Source organism: Strix uralensis, chromosome 12 (assembly GCF_047716275.1).
Source record: "Strix uralensis isolate ZFMK-TIS-50842 chromosome 12, bStrUra1, whole genome shotgun sequence".
NCBI classification, from domain to species: Eukaryota; Metazoa; Chordata; class Aves; order Strigiformes; family Strigidae; genus Strix; species Strix uralensis.
Genome location: NC_133983.1, coordinates 5,155,727 through 5,177,883, shown reverse-complemented (window position 1 = coordinate 5,177,883; position 22,157 = coordinate 5,155,727). Strand labels below are relative to the sequence as shown.

The window sequence follows — 22,157 nt, the reverse complement described above, 5'->3', positions numbered from 1 at the left end:
CTTCGTGAGCTGGAGCCTCACTCTGGATAAGGACAGTATATCTGGAATTGCATCTTTAGTTTATCTGAAAAATTCTATACTCTTGTTCTCCTTTGAGGCTTTTTTCCCTCTAGCTGAGACCTATTAGCTTATTGGTTTGAGGCTGTTACTGAATGTCAAGGTTGAAATACACATTTTGCCATTGTGACTGTCAAAGTAATACCTGATCTTTTCTTTTGAAGGTTTCGGTGTCTGACCTTCTTTATGAGCATCTGCGAGCTGCTTGGGCTGCTCTGCCCATGCATTAAGTCCTCTGAAGTGATGACAGGCACTGAATTTTTCCTCAGTAGCTAGGCAGAGTTATCTATAGCAAAAACTGGCACCATATATGTGTAATTTAATTTAGATATGTAGTGAAAGTCTTAAAACCAATTATTTATACTGAAACACCACCACAATACTAGTCTTTATAGCTTTGCTTTGATCATTAATATGTAAAGTGTTCTTTTTCACTTCTTAAATGTGTATTGTGACAGGTATTGCTGTCAGGGATTGTTGGTAGAGTAGAAAACAGCCTCAGCTGTTTACAGAAGTTTGCAGTGTGCTTGAACTTTTTGTTCTTTTCCCTAAGATGGTGATTAAGGTAAGCCATACTAAGAAAGTCAAGTTGTGGCAATCATTGTGAACTCGAGGTGTGAGCTGACTGAGGATTTTTCTTGGTGAAATTAACTTCTGTGATCACATACCTCTGATCCAGAAATGCTACAAAGTTTTTGTTTTCCGTGGCTGAGTAAGAGAAACTCATGAGATATGATCTTCTGAAGTCTTTTTAACAGACCGTCTTGCACACCTGTATGGTTCACGAGAAGTTTTATTCCTTCTTAAAGTCTTATCCTGTTTAGATTTGGTTGCCTATGTAAATGGGCAGGAGAGAAAGTCTTTGCACAAGATGGTAACTCTGTGGTTAATATGTATAATTTGAGCCATCCATATAAATACAGCTGTCTGTGCTGGTCTGTAAACATTTGCTATACAAAAGAGTGCTCATGTGGATTAAGACTAGGATCAACTGATGCAACTTTAAGAAAGGAAGGAATGAATGAATGAACAAGTTGCTCAAGTCCACTTTTTTTTTCCTCCCTTAGACATAAATGATACTTTATTCCATATTGAGCATTAAATGTATTGTGATACGAACCACCCCTTGAGGGAAATTTAGTTACTTTTTTAGTTATTTTACAAGCTAGTGGATGCTGCTATCTGTGCATGAAAAAGATTGACACACGGGGACACAATGCAAATCAGTCATGGGCTGTGGTTATATAATCTGCTGATGGAGGGGAGGAGGGAAAACCAAACAGCTGCATCTGACCAAAAATAGAGGGTCTGTGACAAGAACCTTGTGACTTTGAGATAACTTAGAGACACTGAGGAAGAACCAAAGGAAAATGTGTATTAAAGTCAAATCTGGTATCAGTGGAGTCAAGAGGTGCTTGGCTATTAAGAGTAACAGATTAAGATGGTAATCCTGGGAAGCTGATGTGTTCGAATATGTTGTGTTTTTTCACAGTATGCTGGCTAAATGAAGTCTTGCCGATTTGGATAAAGCTTGACCAGGATGAGACCATTGGGAAAAATACCAAACTCTCTTGGGTGCTGTTGCAAAGCAGTTGTAGTTGCACCTGATCTAATTTCATAACTTTTATGGTTTGGCATATGCTTCTTGGATCACTACATAGTGCATCGAGAATCACTATGTAGTGAGTCACTACGTAGTGTAGGGATTTGAAACAGATCCCCAGTTTGGCAAAATGTCACTTTTGTGTGTGAATTCATAGTTGCACTTCACCCTCTGTCCCCTTCCCTCCCATCTGAATTATGGGCACAGTGCAAATGAAAACAAATCCTGAGAGTTGGGATGTGGGAGATGGACCAAAGCATTTGTGCTAATGCTTTTATCTCCGGTATTTCTGAAAATTAGAAATAAGCTCTTTTTCTTCAAAGTAAAAAGTAGCCCCCTGCTTAAAACATGATGGGTTTTTTTTTTTTGTTTGTGTTGTACAACTGCAAGCAGTTTATCATACCCCACCTGAAGAGTAGCCAAATAAGTAATGTCACTGGGAATGCATGAGAAATGAGAGTAGATTGGGCCTGAGTCAATAGTAAGCAGCAGTTTGGCTGTTCACAGCAATAACGTAAATATGGGAGTTGTTGCCTAAAGCTGCCCTAGTGGGCCAGGGAAGTACATGGAGCAGACTTGGCAGGAAGCCCAGCCTGTAAAACAACATCCAAGTCCTTGCATTTGTCCAGGCATGCCATGGGGGGTTCGAATGACAGTGGAATTTAAGATGAGTGAAATGATCAGTAAGGCTAAGTAAAATTGCAAGGCAGGAGCAAGCTTATCAACAAGCCAACTTTCTCTTCTACCTTGAGTACACCTATCTGTGAGTATTCTTGTGAAATACTGGCAAAAGAGAACATAAAAAATTTGTGGAACTGTTCAAAGTCATTCAGAGAAGATGAGTTGAAATCTGAAAAACTGCAGAACTGGTTGATAAGCAGGCTCTTGGGCTGTGTTGTGGCCTGCACATCTCATGAGCTAACTGAACAGCTGAACTTAATCATTTACGTGGCTCTTCTGATTAAATGTCTCAGTGGCATTGAATGCTTGTGGTTACTTTTCAGACAAAGGACGATAGGTGTGATAGAAAAGAAGATACTTCTGTCAGTTTTCTTTTGGAGGCCCAGTCCTCATTTTTATGTACCTGGGGGAAAGAGAGAAGAATCAACTTTCTGGGGATCTGACTACAAACCCATGATCTTTCAGCAATAAATTAATGAAAATAGAACTCTGGGTTTAGTTTGGGGTAGTGTAATGTTGCAGTTTTGTTGTTTTTTTTAAATCAGAAACAAAAACTTCATTTGAGGCTTCATAAGACATCTGTAGGTAGAAATGTGAGCAGGTACTTAACAGCTAATTTATTACTCCCAGAAATGTAGAATCATATTATTCATATTAATATTTAGATTAATAGCAATTGCTTGTTTTAAAAATGACTTCTCAGACAGCATTTTGAAGCTTTTGAAGATTAGTCATCACTTCTAAAAATGAGAAATATTTTTAATATAGCAAAGTTGCTGGATGGAGTTGGATTTTTCTGTTTTTTAACAGTTTGGTGGAGAGGTTATTTCCAAAATCTTGTAAATATTCCTTTTTGGACTTACTCTTAGGTCCTTTCAAACTGAGATCTTTCCATTTTCTTAGGTATGAGGTTATTCAAGATTGCAAGAGGCAAATAACTTGAATTCACTGCTGAATCAGAGTCTTCGTGTTTTAGTGGCCACTAACTTTGCTTTTTACGAACAAATGCTGGGAGAAGTGTTTATTTAATCCCAGATTTTAGATTTTTTTAATGGCTTTGGTAAATAGAAAAAATGGGAAGACTACTTATACATAAATTCAGTGACAAGCAGCATTTGTACAAAGCTGGAGAGGGAATGGAATTATGACTGATCGTAGTTGGGACAGGGCACAAACTGTGACCTTCTAACTGAAGCTGTTTTACAGAGTAACCCTTTGTATCTTCATACCAAAAATGAAGGCATACACTAAAACCAGAATGACAAGCTGATAACACAGTCAAGGTGCATGTATTAACCATTAGTGACAGTGATTCACTGCTTTTGATGGCTGCATAATGGGCTGTAATAATGTCTACAATGATTTATAGCTACTCATTTGTATCATAGTTGCTTTCTAGTAGTTCTCTAAATCGGGAACACAAAGGAGATGAGGAGATGGAGTAACTGTATGATTACAAAAGGCTTTAATGGTGTCATTTAGGATAACTGTACTCAAGTGACAAGGCCACAATAGAATGTGTACTTTAATCTGAAGAACAACTAAGAAAACCTATCAACATTTTTGTATTTTGCATAGCTTCTTTAAATGGGGTCGGAGTACCTGTGTATTTCATCGGTGTAATTTGTCAAATTTAGGCTTTTGAAAGCAAAGGCTACTGTCTTTCAAACTGCCTGGGGACAGGAGGTTAGGTTAATAAAGTATAGTAGGTGGTGAAACCTCCACTTCTGCTGGAATAAACGCAAGGTATTTAGGACTCTGAAGAGATGCAAAGTTGCAGGGCTTGCATGTAGCACAGTCATGAGGCATGCTAATATGGTCTCCCTTGTATTTTGTGGGATCAGTTTGAAAGTTGCTGAAAAAATGACATTCATGCTCTGCTTCAGCCCCCCCTTTCTCATTTGGCCGTTTCATTCCTGTTACGCTTACTGTGTTACTGTGTCAATCTTAGCAAAGTGAATTCAAGGTGTTTCTGACTCTACATTCATGTGAGCAGCTGGGAAAACAGGAACGTTTCAGATTATCATTCTGGCTCATTTCAGTCCTTTGATGTACATGAGTTTTGTGCACCTGAAGTCTACATTAAAGCTGTATTATAAAATACATTGGTGAAAAGCTGTAATATTACTGATTTGAAATACTGAGCTAACTATATGGTAGGATAGCCTGCTGTGGAATGGTTTGCCCTCTGTCATGTTGCAGAAGTACAGTGTAATTTTGCTGAGGTGTGAAGAGTTTCAAAACTAGTTTGTTCAGATAGTATCAGTACCAGTTCTCAGCCTCTGTGTCATGCTCTGTTTGATAAACAGAAAGAAGCATGCCCCCATTTTGGTCTCCCCTTCTCTTACTGTGTAACCTCTCCCCACTCAAACTTCTTGCCTTGGTTTATTGCATTCCTTTTCTACCAATTTTCATGGAGACCCTAGCCTATGTCACTGTACTCTCCTATAAACTAGAATACCCATTTTCTTGCACACTCCTGTCTCTTGTTTGCTATGGCCCTACTTACACATTCTGATCTTGGAAACTTGGGTTCTGCTCAGTGTTTGGTTCAGGAGGTGTCTCTGTATAAAGCAGCAGGTTGCTATCAGCATGCTCACTGGTGTTAGAAGTTGATGGATGGTAAAGGCATCCATGTAGGTAGGTAGGTGAGGATTTCAGTTTATAGGTACAGCATCAACCAGAACTTTGAATAACTGGAGAGCCTTTTATGGAGTCCTTTAGTTTTGCTCCCACAAAGGAAGAGTTAGGCTGTGGATAATAAATTGGCCTGCAATACCAAGAATCTAGACCAACCTTCGGCTGGCAAGTACAGCACATAATTCCCTTATTCTCTTCAGTCAGTATTTGTCTAATGTCCTCACTTATCTTTACGATCAGTCTTCTTCCTGTGGATCAGGCACAACACACCAGTTTTGGAGTGCCCAGTCTTGTCCCGGTTCCCATGTCTACACATACCAGACACTCGGGGATTGCAGGGCTGCAGTCCTTTCACAGATTCTAACTGATGATACAGAATAATGTACTTCATCTTCAGCATAGCAGTGACGAATAGGCTGTTAATACTATGTGTTAATAACTGATGCATGGATGTATTGTGTCCTTTTAAGAATCTCCCCAAAGGCCACACTGTATTTCTTAATATCTCTGAACCACTGGGTTGTGTTAAGCTGACTTTCTGTCTAACACTGAATGACAAATGAGGCTTCACCAAACTGGAGGGCAACAGCTTCCGTTTTGTCTACAAGGGTATTAGGCAGTAAAATACTGTGCCCTCTTGAATGATGTGCCCACAGAGGAAAAAAAGGAAGCAAAGAGGAGCCCATAGAACTTAAGAGATTTTTTTTACAGCACAAAATAAATATTTTTCTCTTTTAACCTGTTATGAGTGTTAATGAATAATCCTTAAATACTGAACCACAAGCTCTATAAAGTTTTTTCACTTAAAGTTGTGCTTCATAATCAACCAGAAATACCAGGAGAGCTGGAGAAGGCACAGGTATAAACACTGCCTGGCACTTCCGGTTGCTATTTTCTGTGCTTGTAACTGAACTTAGAATGACTAATTCTTGTTGAACCTTACAGTTACAAGCTGGATTCTTTATCTGCTTTGTATATCACTTTTTATCAGTGGATCTCAAAGCACTCTGCTATGAAAGATTATGAGAATTTATGGGTTTTTTCAAAAAAAGGAAAAAACTCTCAACTGAGAGTAACTCCATTTGCTGCAACAGAAGTACATAATTTTCTGATACGTGCTTATGGCTTAAGCAGATGCATTTGATTTTCATGTTTATTTACTCTGTTTTTCTTGCATGCCAAATAAAATTTCATGACTGTTATTTCCCTATTTGGCACTTTGGGGTGAAGCTGCATGTACCCTAAGACAGCCATTGTAGTTTAAACGCATGCCAAGCTGTAGCCTAAGGGTGTGGGTGCATGTTACACTTCTATTTGAGAGTGAAAACACCTGCAGTTCCTGTCCTGGTTGCTCGCTTCTCCCCATGTCCTAAAGCTTGCCATCCTGTCCATTGTATACATACAGGTGTTTGTTAGTGCACTGCAAATCTTATTGCCAAAATCATCTGGGTTAAAAATACCTCTTCTCATTTCCCCTCCTCCTTTGTGTGTGAGTGTGTGTGGGAGGGTAGCTGCTGCTGAAAAAAATATAACATGTAGCTACACCCTGAGAGCCAGTATGTTCTTATTTTATTCAATGTCAGTTGTAAACATTTGATATGCTGTATTACTCTCTTGCTTGAGCTAGTGCAGCCTCATTATTCTTCTGCATTTCTATTGAGGATAATAAATTCTCATCCAGACTAGAATTTGGAAAAGACTCATTGAGGAGCTCCCACTGTTGAGAAGATTGTTTTTCTTGTACATTTCCAGTATTTTTGCTTAACACAAGAAAAGAAGTGAAATTCTGATGAGCACAACAGAGCTGCCTCTGGTGTACATGATTGACAGAAGTAAAATTTATTTTTATCCTTTTTGAGTAATCTGATATGACCATGAAATGGAGCACAAAACCATTGAAGAGGGAGAACTGCTTTGTAAAATGACAGTTGTTGTAAATAATCCTTTTCTGAAAGCTTAAACTTGCACTACTGTTTTGTGTGTTGCTAAACTTGGTCTAGAAGGATGTGTTTTCCCTCTGTTCCAACTTGCTACCTTAATTGTTTTCACAATTTATACTTTTTTAGTACTGTATTTGGTGGCTTACTAGTCAGTTATACTCCTTATAACCTAATGCATTGCTGTGCGTTTTAGGGTTTTTTTGGGTTGTGTTTTTTAAGTTGATGTTTAAGCTTGTAGGAAGTGTCTCTGCAGAACTTAGAGCTTGCAGTTGAAAACTGCAGTTAAATATCTGATTATAGAGCTTTAGTGTGGTAGTGTGCCAGCAAGAACTCTGATTGTCTTAAGTGCACAAAAGGAAAACTATGACTATTGGGTATTTTGGATTCTTTGTGAAGATTAAGAATCCACTTTCATCCCAAGAAATATACGAATTGGTGCGAATCAGTAGGATTGGATGGAGCTGCATATGCTATTTGTTCTTATTTACAGATATTTCTGTGGCATTCTTTCTAATACCATCGTTTTCAGAAGGAGGAATGGTAACTCTCATGACAGAACTGAAAAGCAGAAGAGGCTGTTATTCTTTCTAAAGTTTGGGAGTGAAGACAGATTATGACTTGCCTGAGAACACACAAGATGACTGTGGCAGTGCTCAAGTCTTTCCCCATGCTATTTAAAGGACTTGATTACTGATCCTGTTTTCACAGTAGTATTTTTATAAGACCTAGGTCGTGTTGCGTTTTCTTAGTACCTTATAACAACTCCTATTGTCTGAACCTGTTTGTTTATGGGCTTAGAAACATAGAATACTAAAGTGGTTTGGATAATTCTGGCACAGGGCTTGTGTTCAGACATTTGATAGTAATTGACCCTCATTCTGTGGAGAAATCGGGCTCACCGCACAGCTGCACATATGCATGTGCCAGTACATCATTGAGGAGTGAACAACTGGTGGGCAAGCATTACTAGTCCTGAATGCACAGTCTGATACAGGAAATAGCAAGCAAAATGTACTCTAGGAGCAGTTGTTCTGGATATTATTTAACCATATTCTCCAGTTAGACAGTTTATGCTGAAGTGTAGTTAGCAGCTTAGTAAGGGATGACCCAGTGTTGTTTTAATACTGAACAGACGCTTCTGTAAACTAGCCTGTTTCCAGACAGTTGCAAAGGTACGTTCAAAATGACAGACCTGGTCCTCATGGATAGAAGATGACACAGATGTAAGATTGCAGTGGAATTCTGCAGCTTTCTATAGCTTATATGCACTGTGTGAATATAGAACATCTGCTATTTTGTGATCCCTCAGTAGTAAACCTGATCTCAGCAGGGTGGGGAAGCAGGCTTCACTAAATTTCTAAAGGCTCAGTGGGTTCTCCGTGCATGGTAGTGCTAAAAGTCTTAAGTTAAAACAAAGTTGAGTTTCTTTCTATGCTAGCTATCTACAAGACCTCATTTGATTGTAAAACAAAATTTGTTGACGCGGTTTTGTTTTTAGCAAACATTGACTTCTTGTTTTGTTTCCCTGACTCCTTTTAAATGCTTACTGGAACAAATAAACTATTAATACTACTTCTAAAACTGAAGTTCAACTTATTGGGACGTAATTCTTCAGTACTTTTTAACCTTTTATCTAGTCCAGTTTTCTTTGTGTTGCATTTAACTTTGTTAGCAATTTACTCGGCTGACTTTACTAAAGCCAAAGCATTTAACACACCTGCCTTTTCAGGGTCATGGTGGACTTTTGATGTTTCTCTTGGTCTTTGAGTTTTGCTGTGTCTATCATATCTAGCATCTCGTCCCCACATGCTTGTGGTAGTTTTTATGCTCTACCTTAGTAATCTAACCTAGTTTCTGTTTCCTGAATACTTCTTTCTGGTATTTCATGGTCAGTGAAGGCCTCATGATTTGACCAACTTCACTTTACCACCTTTCCTCCCCCAGTAGGATTGTTTGGATGTAATAGCTCTCCTGTTAAGTAACCAGATATCCATAACTCTGTTTTTTGCCTTGGGCTTCTCCATAACTTTTTGCCTTTCACTTGTGTATTGCGAGACATCCCTGAGTTTGTTTGCCCTGTGGTTTCTTGAAGCCCTGTGTTGGATATTTTTTTGAGCTATTCTCACTCCTTTCCATCTTAAGGGTTGTCAGCTGTTTGTTTGTTTTTTATTTTTTCCCCCATTTCTTTCACCGGTTATATTCATCTTTGTATGTTTACTAGTTCCTTCAAATTGGTTAGAAGGCTCTTCCAGATTGGATTTTCTCTACAGTCTTTAATAGGAGAAGAATAATCATTGGTCTAGTAGAATTAATGACATGATTTGTGAAGGTCTTAGTAGTTAGTGTTGTCCTTTGTATGAGCAGCTAACAGGTTATTTTAATGTATGCCTCGAAGGGGGAGGGTTTGTGTGTGCAAACTAAAATAAGTTACCTTTTATTGATGGTGTCTGAAAATGCTTTGGGTGATTCAGACTTCAAAATATATTGTTTCCACAGTCTTAAGCATGCTTTTGGGATTTGGTGTTCATTAGATGCATAGTTCTTACTCTAGGTTTCTAGCTTCCTGTTTTTTGAGTGTATGTGTGTATGTTGCTGGGGGGGGGGGGGGGGGGGAGGTAACGGGAGAGCACGGTGCCAAACTCATTAGAAGTTGTTTGTCGTGGAGAGGGACCAAAGAAGCCTGAGTCAGAAGAGTGCTCTTGCCTCTCCGTCTCTTGCCCAGTTCTTCCCAGCTGGTGTTGATAATTCTGTGTGAGTTTGATCTTTCCACCTCAGCTCCAGGAAATTTAAATTTTGAATGTATATCTGCTTTTTGTAAATCCCAGTGACATTAAAAGTGGACAAATTGTCTTAAATATTTTTAAGATTTCTTGATTATTGCTGCAAGAGAAATAAGGCTTTTTGCAATGGTGAGTTTTAGCACAAAGTGTGCTGCTACTGTTCCTAAAGCCATTACTGACAGTAAATGGTTACACACAGGACTTGAAGACTTCCAACTGTTGCTTTCCTATAACATTTTTATTATTTCAAAATTTCTGTAACATTTATTTTGAAGTTTTGAGTAGCTGGATAATAGCTTTTATTAGGATTGCCTTTTTCCTCCCTTTACGCTTCTAGTACTGAGTTAGGAAACGAGGACATCTGTGATCTTGCATGTGAATATACTGATAGATGTGGGAAACCTGTAACTAACTACTGTCAGCATTTCATGTTTGTGGTGGGGAAACAGCAAAAAGAAAGGCCCCCAAACATAAAAAAAAACCATGTTTGTTATCCTTAGAGAAAGGATAGGGTAATGCAGTTTTGATAGTGTTCAATGTAGTGAGCTTGTGTTAATTATTTGTATGATATACAAAACAGTCCTTCCTGAGTATCCTAATCCTTTTAGTGTGTGCATATTTAGAAATTAACCTATACCCATTTTTTGTGCTCTTAACACATATAATAGTAGTTAATGATATATGTTGTATATATGATCACACAATGCTTGTAAAACTACTTGGGACTAGTCTTAAATGCAATTTTGTGCCTCCTTTAATAGATAGATTACTAATAGAGCTGCTTCCTGCCCATCAATCTTCTTTTTTTTTTTTTGTGTTTTAGTTTGGTTTTTTTAAAGTCTGAGGAACATAGTCTGTTCCTTGATAACAATATGCTTTCTCACCATTTGAAAATGCTTCCTTGTCATCCCTGAGATGTTGTTTTGTTTTCTGTTTTAGTTAATTTTAAGCTGATTGCAATTAGTGAAACTGATAATAAAATGACTTCATTAACATACTGATTTTTTTCATCATGGAAAGGCCTAAAATACATGGCTTCCTGTCTGGATATTTTATCTGATTGTGACAGACTAGATTTATTTTAAAACAAGTATTAATATTCTACTGATACTCAGAATAAAAGCAATTTTTAAAAAAAGAGCTAATACCCAAAGATGCAATTAATGTCATCCAGTCTGGATTTATGGAAAATAATTGTATGAACATGATGTCTCATTGTCACATTTGACACAGGAGCACTTTAGTTTGCAGAAACGTTTCTGCTTCCCCTACTCCTGAAAAATACTTTTAAAAAATAAAAATCCACATGCAAAGCACTAGAAACTATAACTTTAATGATGTTGTTAAATGTTAGTGATGGGTGAAAAGCTCTCAAAGTGATTCAGCATGAAAACAATTACTCAGGTTGTAGAGACAATGTTGTTAACAGGTTTTGAGACTAGTTGCAGTATCTAGTGGGGATGGTCCAAGTACATTTCATTTCATCTGCTAGGAGAGGATAGACTAGTGAACTACCTGAGGTCTCCTGGTTACTTACTTTCTATGATTATAGAGGGAAGGCTCTATTATCAAAGGGACAATAAACAAGAGTGGAAGCATAGTGGTTACAAAATAAGAAAAAAAGCTGTGTTTTCTACTCTTACTTCAGACAAATGTCTCATACTGGCAGTTAATTCAATATTGAGAAGCAGGGCAAGAAAATCTGCTTCAGTTCTGTGAGACAAAGCTGCTGATTTTTGTAACTGGACTTGCACTCCCTCTCAATTGCTTGTTTTTCTTTGGAATATTTCCTGTGTTTTGGATAAGTTAGTGAGATCTGAGAATATTTTGTTTTGTCTTTTTTTTCTGAACAACTTGTGCTCAAACTTTGTGAGACTGCACTTGAAAAATGCTGTTCTGTGGGACGGACACTTGAGAGTTTTCTAAGCAACCAAAAAAGATCTCTGGAATAAGATCCTTCATGTCTTTAACAGTGTTCTTTGTTGGACATCTTTTGATTGCATGTTTTTAGTTGTTTATAATATTCATTGAAGTTTGAGTCACTGTAAGATGCTTTCTAGTGTTAAGAGATAAATACTAAGTATGAGATATTCCGGTGCTTGCAAGTATTGACTAGTGGGCTTGCAAAAAGCGTCCTACTCCTATTCATGCCAAAAAAAAAAAAAATTTTTAATGGACTATGATTAAAAATGTTTAATTATGAATGGAATGTAGTTATGAAAAATAAAGTTTGAATTGAGTGTTCCATCTTAGATCCTTTCAAGAATTTAAACTAATTTTCTGTGTGTATTATCTTTTCAACCACTGAGGACGTGTATAAACTGTGGAATCTGGTTGAAAACAATATTTATGACAGAAAACTATGATGTAGTCATAGTTAGCTGTAAATATGGCTGGGGAAAATTTAAAATTAGGAATTAGCTTTATTTTGTGTAGCTAGCATAATGGGAAATGTCTAGGATGTTGAAAACAGGCCATACCTGGGAAACAAAGGTTTTTGTTTATGGCATTTTTCAAGTATTGCATTCTGACTGTTCCTCTTTTTTTTTAATTTTGTTTTCAGATCTTGAGTCAGATGACTGTGCGTCCATATACATCTTTAATGTAGACCAACCATCATCCTCTGTAAATCAGCCAATTTGTATTCCTCGCCATGGATTGCAGTCTCACTCCTCTCCTCTGTCACCACCTACAAGACTTCAGAGTCATAAGAACTATGAAGGAACTTGTGAGGTACCAGAATCCAAATATAGTCCACTAGGTGGACCCAAACCCTTTGAGTGCCCTAGTATTCAAATTACATCTATTTCACCTAACTGTCATCAAGGGATTGAAGCCAATGAAGATGAATTGCACACAAATGGCACAGAAAATGAGTATATGGAAAGGCCTTCACGGGACCATCTCTATCTTCCTCTTGAGCCATCATATAGGGAATCATCCCTTAGTCCAAGCCCCGCCAGCAGCATTTCATCCAGAAGTTGGTTTTCAGATGCTTCCTCTTGTGAATCCATTTCCCATGTTTATGATGATGTAGACTCAGAGCTAAATGAAGCGGCTGCTCGATTTACCCTTGGCTCTCCTTTGGCATCTCCTGGTGGTTCTCCGAGAGGTCCCAGTGATGAATCTTGGCAGCAGCCTTATGGATTTGGGCATGCCTTGTCACCTAGACAGTCTCCCTGTCATTCTCCTAGAACTAGTATTACAGATGAAAATTGGCTAAGCCCTAGACCAACATCAAGGCCCTCATCGAGACCTACATCCCCCTGTGGGAAACGCCGACACTCCAGTGCTGAGATTTGCTATGCTGGTTCTCTCTCTCCTCACCATTCTCCAACTCCATCACCTGGCCATTCTCCCAGAGGAAGCATAACAGAAGACACGTGGCTAAACACTTCCATCCATAATGTACAAGGCCTTAATTCTGGCCTTTCACCATTTCAGTGTTGTACAGAGACTGATATTCCTCTAAAAACAAGAAAGACCTCAGAGGATCAGACTGCCACTTTATCTGGAAAAATAGATATCTGTCCTGAAGAACAGGGTAACTTATCATCATCCCTTGAAACTGCAGTAGATGACTGCTCTGGATCTCAGCACACATTGAAAAAAGATTTGCCTGGAGACCAATTTCTTTCTGTTCCTTCGCACTTTACTTGGAACAAACCAAAGCCTGGTCATACTCCTATATTTCGGTGAGTGATTATAAAGTCTTTCCCTCCCACTTTTCCCCTCCTGTGCATCTTAAGTAGACATATAACAGTGCTTATATTTCATTATATTTTATTTTATATAACAGTGCTTATATTTCAGTGATGCATTACAACTTCTTAAAGAAAACGTCTTGCAGGCAGGTAGATGATATAATTATGAAAAACAAGTTAGGTCACCAAATACTTATCTTTTTCTTTTAAAAACCACAGTAGATGCATTGTTACATAGGATTAGTTTTATTTAAATAAGGTTTGCTTGCATATGTGCACAGAGCCCAGCTGAATCAAACGTCTGCAGATTTTGTGTACATTTTGCAGTTCCATCTAATCTGAGCAGTTAACATTTTAATATAGCTAAAGAAAACCGACTTACGTGATTTTATAAAACTGTGAGACCACAAAAGAGGTGGGGAGTTTATTTGCTTTTGGTTTTACTTGCTTCTTTGGGCTGACAGAAATCTAGAAATAGAATAGAGAAAAAAATTTGCATGCCATACTGAAAATCGTCCAGAAAGAATTGGTTTCTGGGCTGTAGTTCCAAGGGTATTTCCACCATCACGGTGCTGAGTTAAACTAGCTCTTTTCCTTTTGTAGTCCTGTTATGAAGCTAGCAGGACTATTTGTGGAGGCTCTGAAGAGGGAACTAGTTTTTTCTGGGGAAAAATTCATCATCCTCCTTATTCTGTTTCTTCTTAGATGGAGCAGTTCTGTGATCTTTCCAACCATTATAGCTTCTGGAATCACTTTGCCAGTCTAGTGCAGTGGGTGGAGTAGAAAGTGGTGGATGTTTTGTAAAAAAGGTATCCATACAAAAGCCATATTATACATTTAAATGTCAGTGCTTTCATGGTAGTTTGTACTGATTTTAAAATAACTTTGATTAAAATAGTATCATTCTGTCCACAGACAATGCTTGAGATTTGCTCTTGAAGGATGTAGCGGATGAAGCAGCTCCTCTTTCTTCAGGAGGTGGGGAAGATAGAGTAGGATTCTCCACGTATAGGCTTTGTTTTGAAAAAGGCAAAGCTGAAATCCTAGAAGTTAATGATAAAATATAGGGTTCTCATTGTAAAGTCATCTTTGAAAAGCACTTGTTTTTACACTCTGTATTTTGAATTTTAGAAAGAATGGCTTAGAAGATACTCATGGTTTTAACGTTTTTCTCCTTGCTACCACCTCCTCCCCCAAAGTAAGTGAAGCAAAATAAAGAAAGAAATGTTTCTGACCAAGCTTCAGAAATGCCCTGTAGGAGGCTTTTTTCCCTGGCTCTGAGAGTTTTAAATTCTTAGCAGAAAACTGGAATTAACTGTTGCTCAGTAAGTCAAGCTTACTGAAGAGGTATTCTTTTTGGGGACCTCCCTCAAAAGCACAACGTGTTGAAAAGTGGCTGAGGGCTTTCATGGCAACATGCTAGCTTTTATACAGTTCTCCTTTCTATAGTGGCGTTTTCCAAATTCAGATACCATTCTTGCATCACTTTAATATCTTGATGTATTATTTCCTGATGACTTGTTGGATGAAGAAGCCTGTTGAAAAAAATGTTTTAGAATACCTGTTTTCATTCTGTCGGGTACATGAATATTCTCAGGGCTGTCCATCTTGTGGAATATAGAAGCACTCAGTCTTCTTTTAAAGATTGCTATAGCTGACCCTTTCCATGTGTGTTTTAGGCAGAGAACTAATGGAGAAAATTGAGCTGTAACTTTTACTATTTGAGTACCTAAGAAGGAAGGTGCAAACACAAATGGATGAAATATAAACCAATACTTTCAGGGTACAGTGAAACATCCTTAAAACAAATGGAAGATAAGTGAATCATAGCTTTAAGAGCTTCCCAAAGGGTAACTTCTAATGGGTACTATCAAATAGACATCAGCATTCATCTGAGTTCACTGTTAGAACTTTTCAGTTTTACTGCCGAACATATCCGATGTGTTGATAGATCAGTGTCACACAGAAGGCTCATTTTTATTAATACAAAACTTCTGTTTATTTTAAAACTTAATTTTTGTATAAATTCTTTAGAAGTTGTCAACTAGCTTAGATTGTTAATACCCAAATATATTTAAACAGTGCTTATTCAGCCATTTTGTCACTTTTATATAATTGTATAACTGCAGATTTTAGTTTCTCCTCTTCTCAGAAATGTATCAATTCTATTGAGTAGAAGTTGTTTTTTTTTTTTCTCTTTAATGTCCTTCCACATAACTGTTTATGAACATGAAGCTTAACAGTAAGACACAAAGCTGCTAGCTGGAAAATTCTGTTTTACCAGATCTGAAACTACTATGTTGACAGATACATTAACTGTCTTGAAGGGGTTTTTTTGTATTCTTTTGCAGTTTTCTCATCTGTTATTAAAAGGTGTTCAGTCTGTTATTAGAATCTTTTCATTCTAACTAAAACAATGATAACTGTTTTTCCTTAATTTGTGTGTTTTGGAATTGCATTATATTTATGTAGGATACTCAGCAGTCCTAACTTGGCATTTCTGTTAGCTCACAGGCTAACATAGTTCACAGAATGTGAGCACTACTGAAGGGTAAAAGCACATGAACAAGATGGGCTGTGGATCTATGGTTCTTTTGTGGGATGACCAAAATAGTTACAAAAATGGCTATTCAGTTAAACCTGCTTCCTCTTGTAGCGGGGAGAACTGAGCAGAACTGAGTAAAAGTCAATTTTACTTTTTTCCATTAAGAAGTAAAAATACTTTTTAAACGTCAGAATTTATTTAGAAGCTGGCACTGAAGAACTTCTCTAAATATAAAATGGGCAAACAGGCAGAAGACAATAAAGACTACACCTATTCACAAGTAAAACTAAATAAAACTATTAAGCTGTATACATTTGCTGCCAAAAATATAGTCTGACTATTGAATTAGTGGCAATGGCTGCATTGGCAGCTGTATCCTCAGTGAAATGTTGAATTACTTAGTGGTTGTAGCCTGTTCCACAGGTGCTATGAGAGTGTGTATCTTCAGTATGTTAAAACATTTCATTCTGGCATATATAATATTTTACAGTTTTGATCCTTATAAAGTAGGGGAGGCAAACTGACTCTTGTTTTATGAATAAAAATGAAATGCAAGAAGATCCACTGTTCCTTAAATAGTTTATGATATGACAGTGACCAAATGAGCACTTCAGTTGTCATAGAGATAGTTATTAATTGCAATTTATATCTTTATTATGTATTCTATATAGCAATGCATTAATTGTAATATAAATTACAATATATCACAGAATCACAGAATCAACTAGGTTGGAAAGGACCTTGAAGATCATCTAGTCCAACCATTAACCTAGCACTGCCAGTTCCCATCTACACCATATAATAAAATTAATACACTTTTTAAATGTCTTGATTGTATTGTCAAGTACAAAGTAGTGCATGAAATAAACTGGAGTATTGATTCCAAGCATATGAAGTGACTCTGACCAGTGTGCACACTCAACTGTAATATATTGATCCCTGGTAGAGGTGGGGAGAACTTGCCTCTCATGTGACATGGCATGAAATGTGCAGCTAGCACCTTTTTCTCACAGAATCACAGAATCAGCTAGGTTGGAAAGGACCTTGAAGATCATCTAGTCCAACCATTAACCTAACACTGCCAGTTCCCATCTACACCATATCTCTCAGCGCTATGTTGACCCTACTCTTAAACACCTCCAGGGATGGGGACTCCACCCCTTCCCTGGACAATCCATTCCACTGCCTAATAACCCATTCTGTAAAGAAATACTTCCTGACATCTAGTCTAAACCTTCCCTGGTGCAACTTGAGGCCATTCCCTCTTGTCCTATCGCTTAGTACTTGGTTAAAGAGGCTCATCCCCAGCTCTCTGCACCCTCCTTTCAGGTAGCTGTAGAGGGCGATGAGGTCTCCCCTCAGCCTCCTCTTCTCCAGACTAAACAACCCCAGTTCCCTCAGCCGCTCCTCGTAGGACATGTGCTCCAGACCCTTCACCAGCTCCGTTGCCCTTCTTTGGACATGCTTGCGTAATTCAATGTCCCTTTTGTAGTGAGGGGCCCAAAACTGAACACAGTATTCGAGGTGCGGCCTCACCAGTGCTGAGTACAGGGGTAAGATCCCTTCCCTGTCCCTGCTGGCCATGCTATTTCTGATACAAGCCAGGATGCCATTGGCCTTCTTGGCCACCTGGGCACACTGCTGGCTCCTGTTCAGCCGGCTGTCAATCAACACCCCCAGGTCCCTCTCTGACTGGCAGCTCTCCAGCCACTGCTCCCCAAGCCTGTAGCGCTGCTGGGGGTTGTTGTGACCCAAGTGCAGCACCCGGCGTTTAGCCTTATTGAACCTCATACAGTTGGCCTTAGCCCATCGCTCCAGCCTGTCCAGGTCTCTCTGCAGAGCCTCCCTACCCTCGAGCAGATCAACACTCCCACCCAACTTGGTGTCATCTGCAAACTTACTGAGGGTGCATTCAATCCCCTTGTCTAGATCATCAATAAAGATGTTAAACAAGAGTGGCCCCAAAACTGAGCCCTGGGGGACACCACTTGTGACCGAACTCCAACTGGATTTAACTCTGATTTAACTCTGAATGCTATCTAAAGTTTTGTAAACCTGTAATCTAGTTTATCAAATCCTGACTGTGTTTTCCTTCTTTCTTCTGTGTTCAATAAGTGTGCAATACTTAACAAAATTTAAAAATGTGTAACATGCTTTTGAGCAATTTAGTCGTATTTCAGATGCCATCCAATTTGTTAGATGACAACTTGTTATTTGGTCACAGAAACCCATATTCTGCCAGTGTGTAGCATATGAAAAAATGTATGTGTATTATGTGCCCTGAGTCCTATTTTTGCCTCCTTGTCAAAGATAAGGCTGTAGACAAGTGACAATGGACAGACCCAGTGCAGCGATTCCTTTCAAACAGGTTAAAAGGAACTAGGTAGTGTCTTCTGTATCTAGGAATAGTGAAGGTATCTGTTGATGATGTCATCAACCAAGTACCTTGGCAGATGAGCACTCTTTCAATGGCAGATTAAATTGGTCATTATACAGAATATTCAGCAATTAATTATTTGATAATTTTATTTATTACATTGTTACTTCTGTTATTTAAGATACTTTTCTTCCACCCTCAGCCTCCCCCCAGAATGATGGATAAGAAATGGCTTTATCGGTGTGTCTCATGTTTCCCTCATCTCCACCTGAAAAATCCCTTTTTTGGGGGGATCTTAATGTAGTGATAGTACATCTGACCTACCCATTTGGTTATTACCCCAACATTTCATGAAGGTGCTGATTTTATGACTTTTTCTTGCATATCTAGTGATAGAGCTTGAGTTTTACTCACAGAAAAAACTCCGGTGTTTTTTCATTAAATTTCATTAAAAGACCTATTTCTAGGCTTTTGCATAAAGTTATTTCAGATTCTTTTATTAAATGGATTCTCTTTTTCATTCCTTTCCCAAATTCTGTACTGGCTGTTGGAATGGAAGCATAGATGCCTCAAGTTCACTTTCTTATACAGATAGCCTATGTCAGTATAGGTTATAAATAGTCTAGAAGAATACCAGAGAAAGTGTTTCTTCCTAGAGTCTATTCATATTCAAATATCTGAATCTGATCTGCTTGCTCACACTGAGGCACCATCTGAAAGGAGTTAGTATGCTCATGTGATTTATCTTAAGTGTATCCTTAAGTCTTTGAAACACTGTGAAATTTCTACTTAGTAGGTATTTAGTGAATATTTATGAAACTGTGTAATATTGGGAAGCTCTTCAAGACTTACCCCTTTTTTATTAAAATTTTCTTGTTTAGATTCCAGTCAGCCTTCTTGAGTACAAAGCTGTTGAATTATTAGGAAGATGAGTAGCAAATAGTATATTGAAGTGATATGTATACTTGTTTTACAGAAATTAATGTTCTCAGTTACAGTGTATATAGCTCTTCTGTGGCCAATCCATCTCCCCTGAAACAGGTTCACAGTTGTAAGATTTCCAGAAAATGAGGAGGAAAAAAAAAACCCCACAAAACAAACAAGAAAAACCTACTAAGTCTGTTTTACAATACTTTTTTTTTTAACTTGATCAAGGGGAATAAAAAGGGTATTAGGGATGACCCAGAAAACCTCTACTGAGCAATCAATATAATATAATACCTTTGGTGAGGACTTGTCACTAAAAGTACATAAGAGATCAGCAACATCTATGGCGTTAACAGCCATGGTTACAATGTTCTGGAGTTAACAACCAGCACAGACGTGGCCAATACTGATGCATGGAACATGGGGCATTTCATTAGAAGAGTGGTCGGTGATGATGCAATGGAAAATGATGGGGGTTCTGTTATTTTTGCTTTTAGGTTTGTTGGTTTGTTTTCTTTTACTTTAAACTTACGACTTTTCACATGAATGGCTAGTGGAACAGTAAATTTTAGGTTCTATAAAGTAGATCTTGAGAATCTCATTTGTGTCTCAAGCAGATAGGCACTTTGCAGGGTAATAAACTTAATGAGTCATTAATTTTTTTTCTTGCTTTTTTTAACCCCTGAAGTATTTGATGGGAACAAATGGTGCTTTTGTGTCTGGTAGATAACCAGGCAATATTCACTAATGGTCAAAAATCTTGAAATAAAGCCTAGTTTCTTTTACTGTGTCTTCCCTTGTGGAGTTCTTAGAGACTTGATTTTAAAACTACTGTATGAACTGATGTTTGTCTTCAGACTGCAATGGCACAATTTAATCTAGAGCACTGAGAAGTGGCAGGGTATCAAGTAGTTTCTTTGTTCCAGTGGTGATGAACAAACAGGCTTTGATAGATGTATTTACAGCTCAGGAATCTCTTTAGTGATGGATACTTAATGACAGCTTGAGAGTATTTTACCTGCAATTATTTGGCAGCTACTGCTGGAAATGAGGATTGATGACAATGTTGCTTACTCTCGGAGGAAAAAAATAGTTTAAATAGTGGTAGATGGTCAAATACTGTGAAAAGTTTCTTGCCTTGTCTGAATCCTTCTCTTGGAAGTCTGGGGAGTAGAGAGAAATAGAATTATGTTCCATCTTTAACATAACTATTGGGACTTTGGTCTTAATTTTAAGAAGAATAAATCTTTCAATGTGAGTGGACTATAGGCAAACTTAGTCTGCCCAGCACTTACCATATTATTTTGATAAGTAGAAATTAACACCAGCTGTGCTATGTTAGCAAAACTTTAAACTTAAAATATTTGCAAATCGCTGACTTTGAAGATAAGGACCCACTTAAGTGAGACAAGCAAGAGAACTTTGAACCTCTTAGATTTTTCATAAGCTAGGCTATCGCTGTAATGTTTACACACCATTAATGAATCCAGAGAAATTCAGGTAGTGTTTAATGTGGGACCTTTGTGCTGTACATGTGAATCGGCACTCTACTTTGTTCTGAAATTATAGAATATAGATTTTACTTGGCAGTATACTGTATCAATACTCTGAAAGCATAGTTAACTGTGGGCTTGCTAGTAGTAGTACAGTGATATTTTAACTGTAAACAGTATTTAAAAGTCTATTGATAAGCCACTGTGGCAATTGGAGTGGCTCTAAAATTCTTAACTCCAGAATTACTCCACCAGGGAAACGTTGCTTTGTTCTAGGTAGTGAAGAGCAGCTACAGCAGTATTTTGGCTCTACAAGCATTCTTGAAAAGGACCGTAGTATTGGATCATAGTTACAGTTTGAGATTCTTAGGGGTTTGCTGAGTTGCAACATTGACTTGTCACAGGATATGCTGTTGGTTAATCTCTGCAAAAACTTCAGTGGAGAAGAAAATGTGGAATATCCATTGTATGGTCAGTGAGCTTTTTCCCTTTTGATGTGTTGGGAGGAGTTGTAAGTGGAAATTTATTTTTGCTGCAACTAAGAAATAATAAAAGAGTCATTCTAGGAGATCTGTGAATCTCAACCGATGAAGGAAATAAAAACTCTCACAAGCATCTTGACATCCTAGTGGATATTTTCAAAAGGTTATTACTAGAATTAATGACTACAAAGAGGCAGGAATATGTTCACACAGAGTGTCTAAAATGAGTTCTATTGGTTCCACCTGTGCTCAAAAACTTTCTAAGCAAGGAGTCCAGGAGACCATCAGACTAAAACTGAGCTAATTGCACATGTGCTTCAGCTGAGGTACCAGAGTTAGCAGTTTACCTGCACAGACCCCCAGCTACTTGTCCAGTAAATTACCCAGGAAGAGTGCTACAAATGGAAGGTAACTGTTTCAAGTTTTTAACTGGATTGTTTTTAGTGGCTCTCATAGGCCTTGTTATTTCTTCTGTCCTACATGTACTGCTGTGGGGCCACAGTCAGTCTTTGTTTCTTCCTGTGTGAGAGAGGCATAGTCAGCCCATGAGCCGGGCCCTGACTTCTATAGGTCTGAACACTGAAGTCCATATGGACACATTTGGCTGTTCTTATGCTGAATATTAGATGTTTCCTCATCGATTCGTGCAGCCTCAATCAGTTCTGTTTTAGAGATAATGATTGCAGAAGAACATATCTGTTAAATTAATATTGATAAAATTATCACTTCAGTGATAATTTTAAATGCATTGGCTTCTGCTGAAGATGCTACTGAAGCGTTCCTTCTTTACTTCTGAGTTTCCTTTAATAGCTGCTGTTCTCTGAAGTCTTTAATCTTGATGTGATAGGAGTCTGAGCTTTTGGAGGCTTGCATTAATCGGATTGTAAAACTCTCTTGGTATTACTGGAAGAACGTTTGTAGGTTTACA

At 38.0% G+C, this 22,157-nt stretch overlaps 1 protein-coding gene across 2 annotated transcripts in view; it reads left to right on the top strand.

Moving 5' to 3' along the window:
- NFATC3 (nuclear factor of activated T cells 3) overlaps window positions 1-22,157 on the top strand; it is a 76,156-nt gene that overhangs the window by 4,673 nt on the left and 49,326 nt on the right. For both annotated transcript variants that reach the window (XM_074881315.1, XM_074881314.1), the window contains exon 2: window positions 12,265-13,396. In XM_074881315.1, the coding sequence (XP_074737416.1) occupies window positions 12,265-13,396 (1,132 nt within the window). The remainder of the gene's footprint in view (window positions 1-12,264; window positions 13,397-22,157) is intronic.